At 43.1% G+C, this 24,962-nt stretch overlaps 1 protein-coding gene across 3 annotated transcripts in view; it reads left to right on the plus strand.

Moving 5' to 3' along the window:
• The window catches only part of RABGAP1 (RAB GTPase activating protein 1), a 175,560-nt gene that overhangs the window by 136,608 nt on the left and 13,990 nt on the right, over positions 1 to 24,962 (plus strand). For all 3 annotated transcript variants that reach the window (XM_049774125.1, XM_049774126.1, XM_049774127.1), the window contains 4 exons: positions 1,776 to 1,817; positions 2,070 to 2,198; positions 17,863 to 17,955; positions 18,538 to 18,648. In XM_049774125.1, coding sequence (XP_049630082.1) covers positions 1,776 to 1,817; positions 2,070 to 2,198; positions 17,863 to 17,955; positions 18,538 to 18,648 — 375 coding nt within the window. The remainder of the gene's footprint in view (positions 1 to 1,775; positions 1,818 to 2,069; positions 2,199 to 17,862; positions 17,956 to 18,537; positions 18,649 to 24,962) is intronic.

The raw sequence follows: 24,962 nt of genomic DNA on the forward strand, positions 1-24,962 counted from the left end.
CAACTTATTTTTTTAAGCAGTCGATTGATTGATTGATTGGTTGGTTGGTTGGTTGGTTGGTTGGTTTTTGGGCCACACCATGCTCAGGGGTTACCCCTGGCTCTGCACTCAGAAATCGCTCTTAGCAGGCAAGGGGACCATATGGGATGTCGGGAATCGAACGGGGTCCCTCCCGGGTTGGCAAGGCAAGTGCCTTACCACTGTGCTATCTCTCGGCTCCATCATGGACAACTTTGTATCTGAAAAAGAAACCCAACCATATTCTGAATAACCTTGTATCCACAATGTTTAAATAATAAAAAAAAAGATACTGTATGGGTTAAAAACCACCCACCCATTGACTAGCCGTTTGACTGCATTTTGCAAGAGCCTCCAGATCACAGTGATTAGGTAAAAGTAGTTTTTTTCTCTTTTGTATATGGATCCAGAAGGTTTGCAGTAGCCTTCCCAAGAATATGACTCTTCCTTCTAACTGTCTAGAGCTCAGGCATCTCAGCTGTAATCAGATGAAGAGGATCAGCAGATGAGGGAGCACATCCCTCTCCCCTTCTGTTTAAGAAAGATGTCCTGAAGTTCAGCCTGCATTTCTACCTCCACTGGGTACATTAACATATCTAGCTGCAAGGGAGATTTTATTTTAAGCTAGATAGGAATTTACTAAAAGTTGGGAACTTTACTAAAAGAATAAATACATAATAAAGTAAATAACAGTCTGACACAACATAGTTTGAGATATTAAGGTGTTTCAGGAAAAAAATTTTCCGGATAATGTGTCTATATTTTATGGAAATGATGGAAACTATAACCAAAGACATATTTTGAATTTTTCTAGTCTTTTTTTTTTTGTTTTGTTTTGTTTTTTGGGTCACACCCAGCAGCGCTCAGGGGTTACTCCTGGCTCTGTGCTTAGAAATACCTCCTGTCAGGCTCGGGGGACCATATCGATGCCAGGATTCGAACCACCATCCTTCTGCATGCAAGGCAAATGTTCTATCTCCATGTTATTCCTCCAGCCCCCTTCTAGTCTTTTTTAGTTCACAATTTCATTAATTTAATCTTTGGGTTTGGGAGTATATGTTGGGAAGTCCATATTATGTGAGTTTAAGGCTAGAAAAACCTTAGGGCTAGAGCAATAGCACCGCAGGTAGGGCATTTGCCATGCAAGCAGCCTCCCCAGATTCAGTGTGCAGCATCCCTATGATCCCCCGAGCCTACTAGCAGTGATTTCTGAGTGTAGAGCCAAGAGTACTGAGCTGAGTGCCACCATTTGTGTCCCCAACTTCCTCCCACAAATAAAGCTAGAAAAGCCTTATCTTTTCTCAGACCATCAGTAGAGTAGGGCTACTTTAAGGTGTTTATCAAGGGCCAAAGAGATAGGAGAAAGGGGTTAAGGCCCTTGCCTTCCATACAGCCAACCTCAGTTGCTAACACCACACAAGCTCTCATGAGTACCACCAAATTTTGACCCAAGTGTGGTTCTCAAACCCTTCCAACTCCTAACACCCCCAATAAAAAAGTTCTTCAGTGCTGGTGTTGTAATTCTATTTTTCAAGATATTTTCAAGATACTCTATTTCTTAAGTTTGTATATCTAAAATTGTGGGGTATTGCAAGATCAGTGCTGGAACTGATCTAAAATCTAAAATCCAACTGAATAACTTGGTAGATCACAGTGCTTGACGAAAAATATTTTAAGTAAAAAAATTAAATTATGGAGCATTTTGAGGACAGTCAGTAAGCACTGAAAATGTTCTTTTCTTTGTTTTTCTCTTCTAGGGAATAAGTGTGATTTTTAATGTCGCCCTTGGATTGCTAAAGGTACACATTTATTCTTAAGCTGACTTCACCGGAATTCCCTGTTCACGCTTGCCTCAGTCTCACTTTGAGTCATGCCTCAGTCTCTCTGAGCAGCCCCCAGGCTCTCACATGTTCCTGATATAATGTGGGCACATGTAAGAAGCTTGGGCAAGGGCTCAGAAGTAGCTTCTGGGTTTGTTTTTTGTTTGTTTGTTTTTGTTTGCTTTTTGTGCATTTTCCTAGCAAAATCTTTTGTTCTTTTGTTTTCTAAAGACTTCCAAGGATGATTTGCTATTAACTGACTTTGAAGGTGCCTTGAAATTCTTCAGGGTTCAGCTTCCTAAGAGATACCGCTCAGAAGAAAATGCAAAGAAATTAATGGAATTAGCTTGCAACATGAAGGTGAGATTCATTTTCGCAAGAGATTAGATTCTTTGACGAATCAGTATTCCCAGTCAATCTGATTTTTGGATTTCTGTATTATATACTTTTCCCCCCTGATATTTTCATATGTACCTTATTCTCATCGCCCCTCCCCACCTGTAGAATCTTAAGAGAGTTTATTCTCCCCATTTTGAAATTCAAAACTCCAAAACACAAGAGGTTTCATTCCTCAAAGTCTATGTAAAGCCAGTTAGTGGCAGAACTCAAGTTCTGATTTCTACTATGTTTTCCATAACTCCATTTGTTGTGGTTAGAAGCCCTCTAAAATGAAACATGCGGGATGAAAAGGAAACACATTTGGACTTGTATGGTTGTTGTTTTTTTTTTTTTTAAAGGGTATAAAGATCTAGGTTCTTTCTTGTTAGGTCCATGTTCTGATGTTTTGTTTTCGAAAGGAAAATTGAGGGAATTTGGTATTATTTGGGGTTCGAGGCACACATAGACACATAGACAAAATGGCTATGGTCTGACTTTTCTAGGGTACAGAAAAGACTGTCGTGTTTACTTTGTATGACTCCTGATTATTTAATTTAATCTGCCGGGACAGGTGTGGTGGGGAAGAAGCTTCTATATAGAGCAAATAAAGACCCAGAGAGATCTGAATTTGAATTGAATTGAATTCAAATTTGAATTTGAATCTTGAGAAAGATTTGAATTTGATGTTCATCTCTCTTATTGGGGGGAGGTACACACCTTGTGGTTCTTAGGGGTTACACCTTGTGGTTCTTAGGGGTTACACCTGGCTCTGCACTCAAGAATTACTCTTGCCAGGGGCCAGGAAGGTGGCGCTAGAAGTAAGGTGTCTGCCTTGCAAGCGCTAGCATAGGACGGACCGCAGTTTGATCCCCCAGTGTCCCATATGGTCCCCCCCCCAAGCCAGGGGCCATTTCTGAGCGCATAGCCAGGAGTAACTTCTGAGCGTCAAATGGGTGTGGCCCCCCAAAACAAACAAACAAAAGAAGTACTCTTGCCAGGGATCCAACCGGGTCAGTCATGTACAAGGCAAATGTCCTTCCCGCTGTGCTGTCCTTTGGCCCTGTTCATTATCCTTTTTTTTGTTTTTGTTTTGTTTTGGGTCACACCCAGCAGCGCTCGGGCTACTCCTGGCTCTACACTCAGAAATTGCCCCTGGCAGGCTCGGGGGACCATATGGAATGCCAGGATTCAAACCACCATCCTTCTGCATGCAAGGCAAATGCCTTACCGCTGTGCTATCTCTCCGGTCCCTCTGTTCATTTCCTTTAAGGCACAATTTCTTCATAAAAAAATAACATTAACATACTGTTGGTTCAGTTATAAATGCCGGATTAAATTTAGTGCAGGCTACCCTTCTCTAAGCACTGAGATCCACTAAATAAAATATGATCCAAGAATATTTTAGAGCTAGAATGATTGTACAGTGGATAGAACACTTGCCTTGCACGTGGCCAACCCAAGTTCAATCTCCAGCACTCCATTTGGTGCCTGGAGCCTGCCAGGAGTAAACCCTGAGTGCCACTAGGTACGGCCCAAAAAAACAAAAACAAAAAACAAACAAACAAACAAACAAACAAAAACAGAAAAAGAAAGGAAGGATATACTTGAAAGAAACAGAAATATTCTGGTGTCCAAAACAAGGTAATTCACTGCTAGTGTGTGTCTGAACTGATAAAGCAGTAGGTCTGAGGACCTTGGGGCCATGATTAAGTAGTAAGATATTGGAACTCACACAGACATACTCGGACCCCTGTAAAGGGGCAGCTGACACTAAACTTCTACACAGTCCACAGAGGACTTTGGAATGAGGACCCTGTTGGTGAAAAGAAAAACAGAAAAGTATATGTACAGCCTAAGAAACAATAGCCATTGCAATAGAAAGTGAATGGGGGATTTGAGATAAAGAAAAGAACTTGGCATGTATGCCTCATGTGCCGAGCACATGGTTCCGCCTCTGCCTCTCCCCTCCAGAGTTGTGCACTTCGCTACTTTCTGCGGGGTGGTGGCCAGGGGCTCTCCTCTTGACAAGCTCTGAATCCCATTACTCTCTTTCTCCTCTCCCTTTCTCTGGATTTTCAAATAAAAATTGTTTATTTTTTTACTTAAAAAAAAAGGAAAGAAAGAAAATTAAATTTTAAAACAGAATAGAGCTAAAAATTAAAATGATCATTAGGTAACTTAATATGTTAAAATATTTCAGATACTATGACTGATGTGAAATGATAACTTGACATGTTCCAGATACTTCTGTTGTTTTTCTGGGTGAAGATTAACTACGTATATTAGACGTATATTATAGGTTATCTACAAATCTATATTTAGCTTACTATAATACCTGGTAATTAATTCAAGAAATGCTAGCTTTTGGGGCCGGGGCTATTAGCACAATGGGGAGAGATAGCACAGTGGGTAAGGCGCTTGTCTTGCACTCTGCCAACCTGGGTATGATCCCCTGGATCCCACCTGATCCCCTGAGCCTGCCAGGAGTAATCCCTGAGCAGTGCTAGGTGTGGCCCAAAATCCAAAAAATAAATATAAATTAAAAGAATATTTAGAGTTGCCTTGACCTTTTATGACCTGACTTAAGTGATCTGGTCTCTGGCTGTCTCGTTTCTCACTTCCTTTTTCACTCTTTTTACTTTGGGTACTGCAGCCTTTGTGCTGTTCTTTACCATGCCAAGTATACTCACCCCTCGGACGTTACTCTAGCTTGTCTCAATCTGTTTCTCAGATCATCTCATTCAGACTCACATGTCATGCAAGTTTATATGTGTTGGGGAGGGGGGCTAGTTAATAGTGTCCAAAGTAGCAGCATTCTCCTTACATTCTTCCTTGCCCCATCTTATTTTCCTCACATTAATAACATTATCTACCTATCTCCTGGAATAAGAATTAAGACTGCAATCGTTTCTATCTTCTGAATCCCCAGCCTAAGAGCAGTTTCAGCATATGAATATTGGTTAGATGAGTGAATGAATTGAATGTGTTGTTTCTCTTCTGCAAAGTGCTTTATTTTAGGAGAAAGAATCATTGAAACAGGACGTAAGAATAGTCCAGCCAGAGAGACCCTTGAGCACTGCCAGATATGGCACAAACACCACCTCACCCCACAAAAAAAAAAAAAAAGGAATAGTATTCCCTGTTGAGGGAAGAGAGTACAAGGATGAAGGTTCTTGCCCTGTATGCAGCCATCCCTGGTTCCTTCTTCTGCACTGCACATATAGTACCTTGAATTACCAGGTACTAGGTAACCTATATAAAGATTTGTAGTTGACCTATATATAAATTGCAGTGAACAACCAATGACAGAGCTGACTATGGCCTGTTTACTCACCCCTAAAAAATAAACCTTTGTTTATAATCGAAAATCTTCAGGGTTTTCATTAGCTAAAGACTTAGTTATAAACAAATATTGAATGTCCTCTTTTTCCTTTCTTTTATCCCCCTCAGCTTACCTGTTTTTTTCAGGGAGCTAAGGCCAACAAGGCTCTCCAGCACAACTTTTGTAGATAGCCAAGTCATTCCTCCCAGCCCTTTTATATCAGTGCACGACTCAGTTTTTCTTGCAGACAAGTTCCCCTCATGTGGTTGAGGGTGAGACACAATTTCACAAAATTGGCTCACAGCTTGCGACAGTCTCTAGACTCACCAGACAGAGACTGAGATTTTTCTGCCTCCAGGTTGGATGTGGTGTGTTGGTTTTAGTGAGAGATCATTAGTGGCAGTAAAACTTAAACCCATAAAACATGAAGGAGGCAGAAGGCAGTTGTTGAGGTTGTTCTCTACAGAACCTCATTTCCGATATTTGCCAGCTCAGAATAAGAAAATTATCCACCAGCTCAGTCATAACTTCCACTGCATGGATCACACGCAGGGGTCTCTATTGCTTGTGGTCTGGACAGAAAGTGTATATAAGTACCTGGGACTTCATTTCCTTCTTTATGTATGGAAAAGGGGCTACTTACTGTGTGAATTGTTGGAAAACTAACCGTTGGGACTTGTGTAGGACTTAGATAGCATGCCTGCAGTGGCTCTGTTGTATTAAAAACCCCATTCCATTGTTCTTTGTTTTTCAACATTGGCATGTTTTTTTTTAAATTGTACTTCCTGATGATGGAAAACTAAGATTGGCATGAAACTACTTTGCCTCTCCAGTTCAGATAGTAAACCTACTCACTGGCAGAGGGATTTACTGGAGTAAGTCAGCAATTATAAAAACAATTTTAGTGGGTTCATTGTAAACTGATATCTCAATTTCAAAAGTAAGATATTTATCTTTTTATAATCTTTTTATTTATTTATTTATTTTTGGTTTTTGGGTCACACCCAGCAGCGCTCAGGGGCTACTCCTGGCTCCACGCTCAGAAATTGTTCCTGGCAGGATCGGGGGACCATATGGGATGCTGGAATTCTAACTGATGACCTTCTGCATGAAAGGCAAACGCCTTACCTCCATGCTATCTCTCTGGCCCCATCTTTTTATAATCTTAAGTAAAACTTTTTTCTGCCCCCCCCACCCCGAAAAAAAACACCACCAACCTATTTTTGTTGTCATTTTTTCTTTACAGCATAGTTTTAATAATTATTTTATGTTTACGATTATCAGTGATTTTTAGGGCTTTTTATTAGCATCTCATAGTCTACGGGCAAATCACGTAATAGAAACTGAGGCTTATAGAAATCAAGAGACTTGCCGCCTAGATGGAGAAGTATCCTGGTGGAATTCAAGCTTCTGACTCCACATTAGTGCTTTTCACTCAGGCCTTGGCCTCTTCTTACTGCAAAGGGAAGTCAGGACTGGTGTGTGGCTCCTGGAAATGGCCACAAGATGGAGTTGCTACTCAAAAAAAAATGCCACAAGGCCTGCCTTCCTTTCCTTATTAAATCTTTCTGCCTTTATTTGCCTAACTTTCCTCTTTTTATTATTATTATTATTATTATTATTATTATTATTATTATTATTATTATTATTATTATTATTTCCCTTTGGCCTTAGTTTATTATGTAACTGATTTATATTTGAGAATCAGACCTTCTCCTCATCTCAACTTTAATAGCATCTATCTGCACTCAACTGCTCTCTGAATTTCACTTTCTCTGGGGACCAGTGACCTAATGCAGAAGACCTAAAAAGAATTTCATTTGAAATGGATTGCTCTAGGATAAAGTGAATAGCCCTTTCATCATCCTATCATTTTGAATGACTAAAGACGTTCAGAGTGAGCACAGACATACTTTGGAGATGTAATTATCCTAACTGTGTCTTTGAAGAGAGAAATCTTTGAACTCTTAAGATTTTCTTGTTAGTTATGGGGGCTACACTCAGCGATACTAGGGCTTAAAGCCAGGGCCTCTCATAGCCGTGGCATAAGCTCTAGCACTTGAGCTACATCCCTAGCTCCAATTCTTAGGATCTTTTCAACATCATAAGCTATATTAGAGTAGAAGCATCTATGTCTGAGTTGAGGCTTTACATGCCTAATACTGTCCAACTAGGCTGGACTATAGTTTTTGTTCGTTGGCTTTTCTTCCTATCTCTCAGAATTGGATTTTTGCCTTGCACACGGCTGACCCAGGATGGACCATGGTTTGATCCCTGGGCGTCCCATATGGTCCCCCAAGCCTGGAGCGATTTCTGAGTGCATAGTGAGGAGTAACCCCTGAGCATCACTGGCCCCAAAACCAACCCCCCCCCCCCCAAAAAAAAAACAGAATTGGATGTTGACAGGAAATTTCTTAGTGGCTACTCTATTTCTCTGCAGTGACTCCTAAATTTTGTCATTTGTTGTAAGTGTAACATGACCTTAAATATTTCGCTTTGGTTGTTACCTGCTCAGGCTTAGAAAAGCATGCTAATCGCAGAACCAGATTGCCTTCTTCTCTCTAGTGATCTGGGAGGGAGTTTGAGGCTGCCTAAATTAAATCAAAAGGCTAAGAAAATGCTGTGTTGCTGATATGTTTCAAGTAGTTTTGACTGGAAACCTGGCAGTTGCACTGGTCTCATTCCGGCTCTCCCTCTGGCAACCAGGGCAATTTGAAGCAACAGTTGTAAAGCAGAAAATAACCTGCTTTCTTTCCTGAACAAAGCCCACCATCTTCCTTTATATTCTCTCCTTTTCTTCAGCTTCTCATGCCCTTTCTGCTGTGGCAATCCCAGCTCTGTTGTCAGTGACCACTGGTCTTTTTTCTTTGGTTCTTGATATTTGGACTGATACCACTCTTGGCTGGCTGGGCTTGGGGATCGGGGTGACCTATGGGATGCCAGGGATCAATCCCAGGCCAGTCGAGTATAAGGCAGGTTGCTCTATTGCTCTTAGGGTCTAGATTCTATGTATTTAGAACCTTCCCAGCAGTACTAAGGTCTGTTCTTGGCTCTATGCTCAGGAGTGGCCCCCCTGGTGGTGTTAGGGAACCAGAGTCACTGTGGGATGGAACCATGGTTGGCCTCATTCAAGGCAAGTAAGAGGCAAGTTCTCCTGTCCCCCCGCTTCTTTCTCTCTCTCTCCCCCCCCTCTCCCCCTCTCTCCCTCTCCCTCTTCCTCTCTCTCCACCCTCCTCCCAGCTTATTTTGGTTCTGTTTTATTCTGTCAGTTCATATTGTACACATGGTATAAAATGATCCAGTGCCTGTCTTTGTCCTTCTGACTTACTTTGTTTCACATATCCCCTCTGTAAGCTCCTTACTTTTCTATGAAAATCAAATTTATATCTTTTTGTAACTTAATATCATTATGTGTGTGTATATATACATGCATGTTGATATAAAATGCCAGTGGTACAAGACACTCAGTTGTTTTCATGTTTCACCAATTGCAAATAATGCTGCATTGAGTGCTGGGGGTAGGGGTGGATAGAAGCGTTAATGTTCTCTCTCCCCCCCCCTCTCTTGTAGTTTTCAGATAGATGTTCAGAAGTCGGAATACAGACTCTCACTGTAGCTGTTTGTTTTGCTGAGGCAGCTGCAAACTGTTTTCCTGGTGCCTGTACAGGTTCACAATCCACCCTCCCATAGGAGGATTCCCCTTTCTCATTCATCCCCCTTTCCAATACTTGTGCTTTTTTTTTTTTTTTTTTTTTTGGTTTTTCGGGCCACACACATTTAATGCTCAGGGGTTACTCCTGGCTAAGGCTCAGAAATTGCCCCTGGCTTGGAGGGACCATATGGGACGCCGGGGGATCGAACCACGGTCCTGATCCTTGGCTAGCGCTTGCAAGGCAGACACCTTACCTCTAGTGCCACCTCGCCGGCCCCATACTTGTGCTTTTTCATATAAGCCCTTTTCTATGGTGTGAGGTCATGTTTTACTGCATCTGCATTGCCCTGATAGTGTTGATAAGCATCCTTTTTGTTTTTATTTTGGGGCCACACTGGCAGTTCTCAGTGCTTTCTTCTGGCTATGTGCTCAGGGAGCACTCCTGGAGGGCTCAGGGGACTGAGTGGGATACAGCGAATCTAACCCACACTGACCACAGGCAAGGCAAGTGCTCTACTCATTGCACTGTCACATCTTTTTATACCTCTTGATTATCTGTATATTTTGTATTTGTGTGTATGTGTAGGAATACTTTGTTATGTTCATGGACTGTTCCTGGGTCTGAGCTCAGGAGTGACCCCAGGTCGTGCTTAGGGGACCATCTATGGTGCCAAGGATCCAAAAGAACCAGCAAGATGCACACCCAAGTGTCTTAGCTCCATACTCCTTCCCCAGCCCTCTGTGTATCTTTTTCAAAGAAGTGTCTATTGAGATCTTTTCCCTGCTTTTCTTACCGGATGATATGCTTTTGTGGTTGAATTGGGTTGTTTATGCTTATGTTTTCTTGGGGTTTTTTTTTGGGAGCGGGGGCACACCCAAAGGCACTCAGGAGTTATTCCTGGCTCTACTCTCAGAAGTTACTCCTGACAGGCTCCAGTGACCATAAGGGATGCTGGGACTTGAACCCAGGTTAGCCATGTTCAAGGCCTTACCTGCTGTGCTGTCACTCTGGCCCCTAAATTTTATAGTTTCGGTTTTATGCTCAGGGGTTTCTCTGAGCATTGTAAAATTATATATTTTTGTAGACCTCGGCTATTAACTCCCTATTGAATGTGTAAACTGTTATTCTCTGTTAATATTTTCTTTTGTTGTACAAAAGGTTTTCAGTCTTCTGCAGTCCCAGTTGTTTGTCTTTGCTTTCATTTCTCATGTAGTTAGGATCATATTTTCAAAGTATGGGACATAACCTGTGTTTTCTTCTGATTCCGTTAAGATTTCAGAGATTAGATCTAGATCTTTCATCCATCCCAGGTCAGTTTTTTTTTTTTTTTTTTTTTGGTTTTTGGGCCACACCCGGCATTGCTCAGGGGTTACTCCTGGCTGTCTGCTCAGAAATAGTTCCTGGCAGGCGCGGGGGACCATATGGGACACTGGGATTCGAACCAACCCCCTTTGGTCCTGGATCGGCTGCTTGCAAGGCAAACGCCACTGTGCTATCTCTCCGGGCCCCCAGGTCAGTTTTTATAGATATGGTTAGAGTATCCTGTATATATTTTTTTGAATAGACAAACTCAGAGAAGACTTTAAGGGAAAGAAAGGAAACAGGGATGCGTTCTTTTATATTTCGGTGGTGGTGGTGGTGGTGATGTTGGGTTTTTTGTTTTGTTTCTGGTTTATTTTTTGGCTACACCCAGCAGTGCTTAGGGATTACTCCTGGCTCTGTGCTCAGAAATCACACCTGGCAGACTCGAGAGCCCATTTGGGATACCAGGGGTTAAATCTGGGTCAGCTGAGTGCAAAACAAACGCCCTACCTGCTGTGCTATTGTCCAGGACCCCTTTTGTAAATTTTTGGTTATGCTCTGGGGTTTCTCCTTTCACTGCTTTCAGAGGTTACTCCTGGCAGTACTCAGGGATGCCGGAAATTGAACCCAAATCAGCCACATACAAGTCAAATGCTTTACCCACTGTGCTCTATCACTCTGGACCCCATGGGGATTCTTTTGTGTGTAGGTTTTTTGTTTTTGTTTTTCAGTTTTACTGAATGCCTTTTTTTCCTGAATATATATTTTTTTGTTTTTTTTTTGGTTTGGTTTTTTTTTTTGTTTGTTTGTTTGTTTTTTTGTTTTTTTTTTTTTTTGGTTTTTGGGCCACACCTGGTAGTGCTCAGGGGTTACTCCTGGCTGTCTGCTCAGAAATAACTCCTGGCAGGCACGGGGGACCAGATGGGACACTGGGATTCGAACCAACCACCTTTGGACCTGGATCGGCTGCTTGCAAGGCAAATGCCGCTGTGCTATCTCTCCGGGCCCTGAATATATTTTTTAATTATTTTTATTTCTCAAATTTATGTGCAGATCCTTTGTCATAAACTACACTTGTGGGTTTGTTTCTCTTTTACTAATTCATGCGTTTGTTTAGTTTTGGGGCCACACCCAGCAGCACTTAGGGGTTACTCCTGGCTGTGCACTTAGAAGTTATTCCTGGTAGGCTCAGGGAACTTAAGAGATGCTAGGGATTGAACCCAGTCAACTGCAGACTGGGCAAATGCCCTATCGACTGTGGTGTCTTTTTATTTTCTTTAGTCTGTTTTTTATTGTAAAAGTATTAATACATTATATTGATTATATATTACTATGTCATATTTATTAATTAATATTATATTTGTTAATATTTTAATATTAATAGTATTGGTTTGGTTTGGGTTTTGGGCCACACATTGCAAGGATAACTTCTGTACTTAGGAATCACACCTGGCTGTTTCCTGGCGGGTTCAGGATGCTGAGGATCGAACCTTGAGTTGGCCACATGCAAGGCAAATGCCCTACCCACTTTGTTACCACTCCAGCCCCAAGATACAGTTTTTCGTTTTTGTTTTGTATTTTTTTAGGGCAGGAGTCTCAAACTCGAGGCCCGGGCCGTTTGCGGCCCTCCGTACAACATTTTGTGGCCCTGCCCTAGAGGAATTTTGTTTTGTTTCGTTTTAGTTGTTTGGGTCACCTCCGGCCCCCAATGTTCAAGGCTTACTACTGACTTTGTACTCAAGGATCACCCCGACTTTACCTCCTGTGGAACCCAGGTAAATTGAGTTTGAGACCCCTGTTTTAGGGGGTCACAACCAGCAGCGCTCCGGGATTACTCCTGACTCTGTGCTCAGAAATCGCTCCTGGCAGGCTCGGGGGACCATATGGGAAGCCGAGACTCGAACTATTGTTTTTCTACATGAGAGGCAAATGCCCTGCCTCCATGCTATCTGTCCGGCCCCCAAGATACAGTTTTAATTACTGTTGCTTTATAATATAGATTGACCTCAGGTCACAGGAAGCACCTCCCTCTCGATTGCTTTAGCTATTTAAGGTCTTTAATGATTTTATTTATGCCTTACCATTTTTAAAAATACATTCATTTAAAGTGTGTTATTGGAATATTGATTTGGATGGCATTGAGTTTGTCTGTTGCTTTTGGTAAAGCGCCTATTTTCACTGTATTAATTCTTTCTGCCATCAGTGTGCACCAACTTCCCATCTCTTCCCATCTTGTTCTGATCATAGTTCTGTTCAGTCTCTCATGTCTTATAGCAGTGTTTTATATTTTCATTCTAGAAGCTTAGTAATTTTATTCTCACGACCCCAGTTAATTTTATTCTTAAGGTATTTCATTCTTTTGGACGCCAGGCTTCCTGAATTAATCTTCCCATTCGTTTCTTGCATATAGGAAAAGTGATATTTCAGGGTGCTACTGCTCCTCAGATCATCATTGCCATCATCTTTCAGACTCTCTTTCCAAGGCAGCAGCTTTTTTTAGGTCATTTCTAGCACGACAAACACGGATTTTCTTTTGTGCCAAGGGCTGTGTTCAATAGGGAGCATGCTGCAAGGGTGAATCGGAAACTAGGATTCCCAGCCAGAGAGAGTGCTGTGGGCAAGGCCTTTCTTGCACTCATCCTGGGTTAGATGGCTGGCACAGTACTTTCAAATAAGCCCTGAGCACCGCTGGATGGGATCCAAAACTACAAAAGAAGAAAAAGTAAACTAGAATTAACTCCAATTTGCATTCTTTCCTGTTACTGCATTTAAGCTGAGCCCGTGATGCTAGACAAAACACTTGACCTGACAGGCTCAATTCCCCATCAGTAAGAGAACAGGATGATCCTTCTTTGTCTTTATCAGAATGTTGACTCAAGGATGAAATAAACTAGTAGGTAGAGAACTATTAAGTTCTCTGAGAACTTTGTAAGTTTCAGGTTCCTTTAATTCAGTTTCTTACACTGAAAAACAGCCTTCGCCATAGGCATTCTAAGAAAAGGAAGGTGGACTTGTGTCATATTTCTTTGTTTAGAATAAGGCTCTGGGAGGTTGGATTTCCCAGCGTATCAAATTACCTTTGACCCATATAGCATCCTTCAACCCTGCCCTGCAGAACTGAGGTTAAACCTTCCATTTTACTATCCAAGACGTTTGTTAAGCCAAATCCAGGAATCAGCTTCTATTTCCTATTCTTCCTCATGAAATGGAGTTGATTTAAATGGTTTCTTGTTTGCCGCACATGTTGAGGACAGCCTTTTTCTCTGCTTCAGGAAGAAATCCAGAATTTGTTGGAGAGAGGCCTGGTTTGCCGGACATTCTTCCACCAGTCTTTTCATAATGCGTATTTTATATGTTATTCCTTTTAGAAGAGAATTTATAGGAAGCTGTGGGAACTTCAAGGTTGAGGAAGCTGAGAGCCTAGACTTAGATTAGAGTAGATTGGTGGAGCTTGGCCATAACCAGTCACTCACAGCACCAGGACTTGCTTGCTTGCTTGATTGGTCCAATCTACAGGACCAATAATTGGTCCAGGAACACAAGGACATTCTTTAAAAGAAAGAAAAACGCCTTTTTATTATCAATATATAAGCACCATGAGGACTTTCTTGATTGTTCCAACCTACAAACATGAACACCCAAGTCCTCATCTATTCTTATTCCCTTTCTGTGTGTTTGGAAGGTTATGATTGGGTGCAAATATTGAGTAAGGGTAAGCCTCCCAGGGCAGATAACACTGGCATTGCACAGTCCAATGAATGATCCCAGACGGTATTTTGGACTAGATTTGTGATTCCACCCAAATCTCTAAACTGGCACGTTCTAAGCCTCCATCTTCTGTAATTCAAAGTTCCTTACCTGGGGGCTCTAGATGGGCTTCAGGAAGCCCCTGAGCCCTCTGAAGTGGTATGTAGACTACTTTGTTAGTGGGGAAGAATTGGGGTCTCTTATTAGAGGACTGGTGGTTTTTTGGGGTGAGGGCAGGATGAGCATCATGAGTCGTAGTGACATTTTAATGCTTGTTTCCCTAAGAAACTGTACTAACGGCAGTGGGTTGAATAGATAGACTTGCAGGCTCAATCTCATCACTGGAAATTACTTTTCACTCCTGAAAGTACTTTTTTTGGGGGGGAAGGGGACACCTGGCAATGCTCAGCATTTACTTCTGGCTCTGCATGCAGCCATCCCCAGTTCGATCCCCAGCATCCCATATGGTCCCGAGTCGGCCTGGGTTGACTGCATGCAATGCAAATGCATTTTTTGAATGTGTGCTAATCACTCTGGCCCCTGAAAGTACATTTTTAAGGAACAGATTTTAAGTACTTCTGTGTGTGCAGTTTTGATTTCCACAGCTACCTGATAAGAGATAGCCAAAGTGGGTGTGAGATTACAGAGGTTTTCCAATCCCAAATTCCAAAAGAATGTTTTTTGTGTAACTCAGAGCCAGCAAAATGAACTTTGGACTTTTAAGATTGAGAACGTGTCTTTGTTTTCTTTAGTTTTATTTCTGACATATGGGGGGACACTCAGCAATGCTCAAGGTTTACTTCAGGTGGGCAAAGAGGATCAGAGATTGAACCTGTGTAGGCAAGCACCCTACACACTGTACTATTGCTCTGGACCTCCAGGTCTATTTCTTTGTTCATTAAGGTTTATTTTATTTTATTTTGCTTTTCTTATTTTGGGGACACACTCAGGATTGCTCTGGGCTTCCTTCTGGCTCTGAGCTCAGGGTTCACTCGGGTTTGAGATGCTGAGGATTGAAGCTAGGTAGGCCACATGGAAGGTACATGTTCAACCACTGTTCTATTGATAAGGTCTTAGCATTAACTATCAGTATTCTTATGTTTATTGTGCCCCACACGTTAGAAGTTTCACAGTAAGAACTATCACCCTTGTGAATTTTGAAAGTCGACCGCTTTGCATCACTGTTTTCTAGCAAAGAGCACCATCCATACATAATAGGACTCAACTGTTGGATCCTCCTGCTACATTATTGTCTTGATGAAGCCAGTACGGACCACTTATGTATGGTTCACATTTGAATGTGGTTTATCAACTCAAATTGCATCACCAATAGCAAAATGTTAGCTAGGAAACCCTTTAGTTTTGATTTTTTCACTGTCTGATTATTGAGTCTCTGTTATGTCCTAAGCAGTGAGTTTTGACTCTGGAGATAAGGTGCTAAACCAGAAAGGGGGGGGGTGCGCTGTTTCCTGGTGGGGTGGCAAGTAACCAAGCACATAAATAATTTTGAACAGGATCAGTGTTGTGTAGGAACTGAAATGGTGCTATGAGAATATCCTGTATCTGGGCTTGATAGAAAAAGGGGGTGTCAGGGAAAGAACTTCACTAAAGAAGTGATGTTGGGAGTGCTAATCTGAAAGAAATCGGTGTGCGTGGGTGTGAGGTTGTCCAAGCACAGACCACATTTGTGATATCTTTTCACTTGGGTTGCTTTTCCCCTCCTCCAGAAGAAAAAGTCCACAAGATAAGAGGGGAAATCTTTCTCATTTAGCAGGCACTTATGAGCATAATCTGCCAAGGGACAACCATAGTACGTGAAAAGACATTAGTGGGGGAGGGGGCAGCAGACTGAGAGGTGCCCTGCCCTGCCCTGGGCTCAGTCTCAAGGCAGGCTTATGTCACTATTTTTCACTCCTGCTGCCCCAGCTGGGTGACAGGCTCTTTGCAGGGCATCTGTGCTGAAATGCATCCTGAACGAATTGGCTCTGGTATGTGCCAGAAAGTCGGGGTGAGCTGTGAACCCTTTGTACACAGAGTTGTTTTTGGTTGATTGTGGAAGAACAAAAGGAGCATTCGAGTGAAGGGCCTGGCATTAACTGTCAGATACTCACTTTTCACTAGCTGCTGTTAGAATGCCGAGAGGGGGAAATAAAACAACAGAATGCCAAGAGGGAATCATCCTGCTCTAAGAGCAAGATGCTTAGAATAATTACAAGTGGTGGACGGAATTACTTTATAATGATCCTTCGAAAATGGTATTCACAGGCTGAGGCGTATCCATTCCTCCTCACCCCAAACATGAGAATAAAGTATTGAGGCATCTTGCAGATGTGCAGATTTGTCAGATTTCTCTTCAGCCAGCCCTAGGGGGAGCCTCCTCCCCACTTCCGCAGCCTAATATTAGCCTAGAACACTAGCAGGAAGTGCTCGAGGCTGGCAAGCCTCATTTATTTTCAGGTCCCCAGTGATTGATCTGTTAGGATTGCTTATATGTTGTCTGATCTGATCACATAGACACTTTATTTAGGTGCTTTTTGGAGTAAATCACTTAGCGACTCATACTGTGACATTACCCTTAAACCACAAAAGAGCTAGGTTTAAAGCTGTTCTGCTCTTGCTGCAGTGTTTAACTGACACCCCTCTGCTGACTGCTGTGCTCCTGGTGGCCTCTCCTTGGCCGGCAGCCAGGCTCAGGAGTGAGTCTGGACTGAGGCAGACCTGGAAACATCTTAGTGGGGCAGGTATCACGTGCACAAGTTGGAGCAATGAGCAGGAGTTGCAAACTCTGAGGCACTGTGAACCCTGACCTTGGCTAGGGTCTGGAATTCCTCACACACAAAATCAGGGAGGGGAGGGTTAGATGAAACTAACTCTCAAATTCTGGATTATCTGGAATTGGGCGCAAAAGTTGGAATTGCAAGTCAGTGGTATAGTGATAACTGTTGACACTTTGGGGAGAGAGGAGGGATAGATTTATTTCTTTAAATTTAACATGTTCCTGGGACTTCCTATATATTATGCTCTACTTGCAAGAGATTTGATCCCTGGTGTTCCACAATCCTTACCCCACTCCAGGACTAAACGGAATGTTGAGTGTTGATGAAAGAAAGGCCCAGAATCCTGCTGGTGGGGCTAATTGTAGGGTATTCATTCTAACAGTAAAATCTTTTTCATTTGGGACCACACCTGGCTTACTCCTGGCCCTGCATTCAGGAATCACTCCTGGTGAGTTCAGGGCCTAGATGGAGTGCCAGAATGGAACCTGGATTGGCCATATGTAAGGCAAGCACCCTACCTACCTGTTATACTAGCAGTCCTGCCCTCAACATAAAACCTTAAGGAACCAAATAACCCCAACCCTTTATATCTGATAAAGTCATTGAGTAAGATTTTTGGACGTTGGCTTTGTGCCGCACTCTTGACGATTCCCCTCCCTAAACAGGAAACACTATTTATTTACATAGTGGCTGGAGATGTCCAGGTCAGCCGAGGGTGTAAGGAACCCACTGCTCTTTCAGACTGTTTGTGTTTCTGTAGTGCCAGATCTCAAGCTTGCACTTTTACCACATTTCCAGCCATTCTGGGACTCCTTCAGTCTCTCTGTGTGTGCTTTACCCTACAGATCAGTCAGAAGAAGTTGAAAAAATATGAGAAAGAATATCACACCATGAGGGAACAGCAAGCCCAACAAGAAGATCCCATTGAGCGATTCGAGGTTAGTTTTTTGTTTGTTTTTCATTTTGGGACACAGCTGGGAGTGCACCGGGGTTAATCTTGGCTCTGTGCTCAAGAATTACTCCTGGTGGACTGGGGAACATGTGAGATGCCAGAGATCTGGGGTACCTAGGATCAATCTCAGTTAGCCATATGCAAGGCAAATGTCCTATCAGCCCTCAAGTTTGATTCATTTTTAATCTAGATCCTGGAATGTTCTAGCATTTTGTTCATGTAATTTATGAGTTCTTATTAAAATTCAGTTTCTGGGTTCGAGTTTTGGTTGGAGTTGGCATATAAAAAGGCAAGATTTCTTTTTTGCTTTAAGCCAAGTGCCTGGTTTGTTTACAGTTCAGCAGCCTTTCGTCACAGTTAATAAAAAGTACTTGTTGGACAAGGTCCCTTGAATCTGTTAATTATTTCTTTATGGAAAGTAAACAAAATTTTGATTAGTAACAACAGTAGGACCATCATATCTTCCAGCTTGGACTCAGTCATTTGTTTTTAAATAGAAATTGGTTCTAAGAAAATCATTTCCTCCTGATTTTCTTGGGTTTATAATTGGGTTCTTTCTACCCTATAGAGGGAAAATAGGCGTCTACAGGAAGCGAACATGAGGTTGGAACAGGAAAATGATGACTTGGCCCATGAGCTGGTTACCAGCAAGATCGCTCTGCGGAAGGACCTGGATAACGTAAGTCGAACAAGCGTGCAAGATTAGGTGGGATGGGAGCGCTTGTCTTTCCCCTTAAAACTGAGTCTTGATTGCCTCGTTAGGTACCCACGTGCACTCCTTAGAATTCAACTTGCCCCGTCAGTAGTACTCTCCTCCTCTCCTCTCCTTTTAGGGTCTTCATCTATTTTACTAAACCTTCCTTATCTCAGGGATTGTAAATGTAATCCTTTGTCTCCTTTGCTGCCATCGCTTGATGAAAAACCTTTTGGCTCTAACAATTGGCTGTAGCATTTAGTCAGGATAATTCCTTCACTGCACCCTAAGCCACCGAGATTTCGTTCTGTTTATATGCCTATTGAGTAAGCACAGCTGATCCCCCAATAAAGCCTCAGTGACTTGTTATTTGACATGTAGTTTCTGTTGGCAGATGTTCTGTTTTTCTTCACTTTTCCTAATCTTTAGAATTCACAGATGAGGCCTCGCCTGACAGTTCATTCGTTTTCTGTACTATGAGCATCCCTGACAACTACACTCTTAATTCATGGCAGTGGGTCAGAGGCTGACACACATATTTCGAACAAAGCTGGTGATGAAGAATTGTTGGCTTTGTGGGCCATGCGCGTTTGACCTGAACACTGCTCTACCAATAATTCTCTCACCAATAAGGAAATGGAGAAGCATGGAAGTTGTCTTCTAGGAAAACTTTTTCACACTAGATCAAAATATATTGAGCCTATTCCTGTGCTTCATTCACCCTCAACATAGATTTCTTTAGGCTTAGCTGGTTCTTCAGATTACTTTTCTGCTCAGTGATTTCCTAAGGTGCTAGAGCTATAGAAATCAGGCTGCTGAGAATTTATCGGGGACTTTCTGACATAGACTTATCCCCTTCAGACTACAAACTTGACAAGGTGACATTTTTGTTAAGTATTTGTATTGCAATAAGACAGCAAGGCAACAGTATATAAGCTTTGTGCATGCATCATGAGATGTCAGTATCTCTATATACTAACAAAAAAGAATAAGTATGATAATTTAGTTTTCAAATATAAATTCAATCAGTAGAAACCTTGTGTCCTTGTCTTATTGAGAATGAGTCCCTTACCACCACTGTATACTTGCAGGGCTGCTTTTTCGCCAGCAGAGCATCAGGGGCCCAGAGCCCTGCCCAACTGGCACCTCTTTCCTGTCCTCTTCTGTTAGGAGAAAATTGAATCCTTTTTGCTCAAGGTGGAAAGGGAAATTACATCATAAGATGGTAGGCATGACTGGTAATTCAGAGTCCCAGGGCATGTTTAGGGAGAAGCCTCGATAATTTGACATCAGATTTGACTGGAAAAACGATGTTCTTAGTAAAAACTTGGCAGAAGTCACTTTCCTGTCTGTGTGGGACACACAGCAGCACTGGGATCAGGCTCAGACCATTTTCTGATTCATCTTCTCCAGCCTTCTCACCTACTTGTATTGATCAGTATCCTTACTTTTTGTACATAGATGCAGAATTTTTGTATGTCTAGTCTGAATTTCATTGTACACAGCTTCTCTTAGCACCAAATCTAGAAGCTCATTATTTAAATCGGTAAAGACAAACCATATATCTTCATAATTTTACAAAAAGAAACCAAAATGTATCTATTGAAAAAAATTTTTTTTGTTTTTTGTTTTTGGGCCACACCCAGCGGTGCTCAGGGGTTACTCCTGGCTGTCTGCTCAGAAATAGCTCCTGGCAGGCACGGGGGACCATATGGGACACCGGGATTCGAACCAACCACCTTTGGTCCTGGATCGGCTGCTTGCAAGGCAAACGCCGCTGTGCTATCTCTCCGGGCCCTTGAAATTTAACTTTTCTTTTTCTGTTTTGTTTTTGTTTTTGAATGTGTGCCAAGATATTTTTTTGTTTTTTTGGGTCATACCCAGCAGTGCTCTGGGCCTACTCCTGGCTTTACACTCAGAAATCGCGCCTGGCAGGCTCGGGGGACCATATCCACCGTCCTTCTGCATACAAGGCAAACGCCCTATCTTCATACTATCTCTCCGGCTCCGAAATTAAACTTTTCTTGAACATATTCAGTTGGATTTTCCTAGAGCTAAAGCTTAGGTTCTTTTCGGTCAGTTGGTTGGTTTGTGCCTTTTGATAGGTTTGAACCACTCCTGGCAGTACCCAGGGGACTCTATGTGGTGTTGGAGATAAAGCTGCATCAATTGCATGCAAGTCAAGTCCTGCCTCTTGTCCAATGTCTCTAGCCCTGAGCATAAGGTTTTTTTTTCTTTTTTCTTTTTTTTTTTTTTTTTTTGTTTGTTTTTGTTTTTTTGTGTCATATCCAGTGACGCTCAGGGGTTACTTCTGGCTATTCGCTCAGAAATTGCTCCTGGCTTAGGGGACCATATGGGACGTCGGGGGATTGAACCGCAGTCTGTCCTAGGCTAGCGCCGGCAAAGCAGAAGACTTACCTGAGTAAGACTTACCTGACTCTGGCCTGAGTTTTTTTCCTAATTAAAAATAGCAGTAAGCTGGGGCCGGCGAGGTGGCGCTAGAGGTAAGGTGTCTGCCTTCTTGCAAGCGCTAGCCAAGGAAGGACCACGGTTCGATCCCCCGGCGTCCCATATGGTGCCCCCAAGCCAGGGGCAATTTCTGAGCGCTTAGCCAGGAGTAACCCCTGAGCATCAAACGGGTGTGGTCCGAAAAAAACAAACAAAAAAAAAAAATAGCAGTAAGCCACAGTAACATGACAACAAACATGTCACACAGAAAAAAGAATGTTAAGAGTGTCACTGTTCGGGGCCAGAGAGATGATAGTGCAGCAGATATGGCACTTGCCTTCAAGTGACCAGTCCAGATTCAACCCTCGAGTGCTGCCAGGAATGATTTCTGAGAGCAGATCTAGGAGTAACCCTTAGGCACTGCTGGGTATGACCCAGCCCCCTCCCCCAGAGCATCATTGCTTTCTGATAGTGCTGGTATATTTAAAAATTTGAATGTGTGCCAAGATATTATAGCATCACATGAAACCACTTTTCTAGAGGCTGCATGCATTCATTACACATATGTGCATCAGTCTATATGTAAACAAGGCTTCTCTTAGTGCAGATAGATGGAAATCCTCATCACAGAGGGCTCATGATCATCCTGATGTTGGCATCCATTTCTCATCACTGGCAACCAGACACTAGCCCACATTTTCACAGGGAGTGAAGCTGAGGCACCCTTAAATCAGATCAGGAAGGACATCAGCCATCTTTCTTTTTTTAATTGAATCATCACTAGAGACGTAATTACAAAGCTGGTCATGATTTTCAGTCATACAATGTCCAGCACCCTTCACCAGTGCACGTTTCCTAGTCCAATATCCCTAGTTTCCTTCCCGCTCTCCCAACAGACACTTCTCTCTCTTCTCTCATTGTCTTTTTTCTCAGTCTTTGTCTGTGTCTGTCTGTCTATTTCCTTTTAGACAATGTGGTTTGCAGTATTGTTATTGAGGGCTATTGTGCATGTCACTTCCTATCCTTTTATACTCTTGGTCCAGAGTGCTCTTTTCCAACTATTATTGTCACAGTGGACCCTTCCCTGCCTAATTGCACTTCTCCCCACACCCTATTTTTGCATCACTCCTGATGGTCTTTTGGGATCTCTCTGGTTCTCTGGAGTCTGTCCTGCAGTGCCTATATTTCCCTACAGTACAGGGTGGGGATGAGCCCAGGCCTCTTGCATGCAAAGCTCATGCATTAGCTTCTGTAGCTGTCCCTTGTCCCTTGCCTTGGTTTTCCAGGTAGCCATTTGGCATTCCTCTCTTGGTTGAGATGTAGCAAATGTCTTCAGTTCTTGTTTGTCTCAGAACACTTTGATCCCTCCCTCCACTGTGAATGACAGCCCAGCAGGAAAGCACACTCCAGGTTGAAGCAGCACCCTCTCCTCGACCGGAGCACAGGTGAAGATCACTGGCCTGACACACTGCTGATCTGACCCAGGTTCAGTCTCTGGCATCCCTATGATCCCCCAAGCATGGTCAGGAATTGACCCTGCTTGCAGAGCCAGGAATAAGCCCAGAGCACTGTTGGGTGTGGCCCCAAAAAACCCTCCTTGTTTGTAGGGTTTCCAGTGAAAGATCCGTTGTTATGGAGTTTTTCCTTTTCCCTTATACTTGAGGTTTTATTTCTCTGATCTCTCTGATCTCTCTTCGGTTCTTGCCGTTCCGATGACTGTGTCTTGGTGTTGATCTCCTGGGACCTATGGCACAGCCCTCCCTCCCTCACTGGAGATGATTTCAGCTAGTAGCTCTTCTACTGGCCACTCCTTTCCACTCTTTTTTCCTCTCTTTTCTGGAATTCCTGTGACACACAGGTTATTCCTCTTCTTAGAGTGTCCATTAAATACTTGATATTTTCTTTCATTTTTTTACATCTCTTTCTGTTACCTCTTCTTGCCTTCTGTTTTGTCCCCAAGAATACCAACAGTTTTTAGCTTCCTCCTCTGTGCTATGGTACCTGCTTCTCTAACCTGGGTGCCTTTCTTTCCAGTTAAACACCTTTCTTTAATGTTTGCATCAGTGTTCTTCAAGTTGAGTGAGTCTGTCACCCAAGCTTTCTTCATTTCAGTCTTTTTGAGGAGCCTGCCGTCCTAGGGTCGTCTTAGATGAGTTGAGAGTTTTGATAACCCTGAAAACTTGGGTCAGAGTATAAAGGGTGCTTGCCTTGCTCTTGGCTCCTGTCCTGCCCCTCTTAACCTCTGCCCACCAATGGTGCCATGTGTGGGGTGGGGGAAGGGCAGGTGGCAGCTCCTACTGGATTGGAGCTGGAGGAGCGAGGGTGTGTCAGGGTTCCCCTGTTGGGTGGAGGGCTCGGGGAGTGGGTGGAGGCTGCCAGGCCCCAGGTGGAGGGGAGTCTGCTTCCAGGTCTGGAAAGGCCTCGGGTGAGAGCAGGACATGCTCGTCACCTGATGAAACCGTCAGGCCTGAAGAGTGAGCGAGCGTACCAGACATATTCTGCAGGGTTGGAAGTATGAAAATGTGGGAAGCAAGTGTGTTTCCTTGAAATGCTGTGCTTCCACTCTTGTCTCAAAGTGGCTCGTGTGTCTGATGGAGAGGAGAGGTGGTGTTTCTCTCAGTGCTGGTGTGCACTGCTCCTTGTGGCTTTTTTTTAATAACAAGAACAGAGTGGAAAACTTTGACCAGACCTAGAGTGCAATAACAGTTACTCTGCTTTTTTCTCAGCTCGACTTGGATGCCTGTCCTTTAAAATGGTGGGAGGTGGAATAGCTGTGCCCCAAAGTATAGTTAAAAATTGTATAATTTGGCTTATCTAGAATCACCACCAGCAAAGGAGAACAAACAGACAGTGGTAGTTTCCCGATCAGCGACTCTGTTTAGGTGCCTGGAGCCATCTACCTGTTTTCATTTTTCGAGTATTTCAGGAGCCTGAGCTGGAACCCAATGGCCGCAGTGCTTCTGCTTGTAGACCACCTGTGGGTCAGAGTTGAGTTTCCTCAGTGGCAAGGCCCCAGTCTGCCCCCCTTCCTCTCCACAGGACCCAGTGAGCTGCTGTTCCGCTATGTAGGTGTTTGTACCCCAAGAATGAGGGAGGAGGTGTACGTGGGTCCACTGCACAGCATCTAGGGATGGAGGTTGGAAAGGAAAGAGAATCAGAGTCAGGAGGACCAGTCCATGGTAGAAAGTTTGTCACACAGAGTGGGGCAATACAGTTAGGGCAGAGAAAGGACCACTATGATAAAGATAGTGGGAATGATGGTCTGGACAAGAACTGGGGGCTGAAAGGAGGTAGAGTGATAGGCATGATACTCTGTTAGTAATAATGTGTCAAACCAGTATCTAAAAAGGAAAAGAAAGCAAGAAAGAGAAGAAAAATGCCACAGAGGCAGGGAGGAGGGCAGGCAGGAGGGACACTAGGGATGTTGGGGGCAGGCAATATGCACTGGTAAAGGGTGTTTGGACATTGTATGACTGAATCCCAATTTTGAACAACTTTGTAACTGTATCTCACAGTCATTCAAGTAAAGAGTGTATTTAAAAGAAAAAATAAACGAGACTGGGCAGCTAGTGAACTTAGCTTTGGAGGCACTCACGCTCAAATTCAGGTGGGTCTGTACTTGGAGGTGCTTTGTCCTCTAAGCAGATGGGCCAGCAACCAACACTGATGTTCTATGAGTTAAAGGCAGATCTAGATCTTGGCCAGAGAGGACACGGACTGAGTGCATGGTCTGCTTGTGGGTACTTAGACGTGATCCAGCACCAAGAAGGTCCCTGGCATCTCCAGGTACGGCTCGCAAACAAACAAACAAACAAAAAAAACAGATTAAAGAACAAAGGAGATTATAAACA

This window comes from Suncus etruscus, chromosome 5, assembly GCF_024139225.1.
Source record: "Suncus etruscus isolate mSunEtr1 chromosome 5, mSunEtr1.pri.cur, whole genome shotgun sequence".
NCBI lineage: Eukaryota > Metazoa > Chordata > Mammalia > Eulipotyphla > Soricidae > Suncus > Suncus etruscus.